General features: G+C 47.3%; 1 protein-coding gene across 1 annotated transcript in view; it reads left to right on the top strand.

Annotated features, from left to right (window-relative positions):
* The window catches only part of LOC119581695 (poly(U)-specific endoribonuclease-like), a gene marked incomplete in the record, with an annotated part of 5,476 nt that overhangs the window by 1,692 nt on the left and 3,454 nt on the right, over positions 1-330 (top strand). Inside the window, 1 exon segment of the mRNA XM_037929816.1 lies at positions 52-251. Coding sequence (XP_037785744.1) covers positions 52-251 — 200 coding nt within the window.

The following is a 330-nucleotide window of genomic DNA, read 5'->3' as shown; positions in this document are numbered from 1 at the left end:
GATGTATATATTCAATGTCAGTTCAACTTCACTTTTTTTCAACATCAACAGTTTGTTCAAGTCTGTGCCCGCGTCCGCGCTAGCGTCCCCGACAATCAGACTGTTGGAAGAACTTCAGAACAATTACTCCCCCAACGTGACGACGCCTGAAGCCGAGGATCCCGCTGAAATAGCCGAAAAGGATGCCTTTCTGAACGCTGTTATGCAGACGAAGGTGATGCAGTTGACGGAGAATTTCCTGAAGGAGAGAGGTAGGGGCTGGCTGCGTTCGCGGCTCCGCTGCTTTTTTCATAGAAAGGAGTTTGAAGCTTACTCTGAAATGTTTAATAA

Source organism: Penaeus monodon, chromosome 15, assembly GCF_015228065.2.
Source record: "Penaeus monodon isolate SGIC_2016 chromosome 15, NSTDA_Pmon_1, whole genome shotgun sequence".
NCBI classification, from domain to species: Eukaryota; Metazoa; Arthropoda; class Malacostraca; order Decapoda; family Penaeidae; genus Penaeus; species Penaeus monodon.
This window is presented reverse-complemented; position numbering and strand designations above follow the sequence as displayed.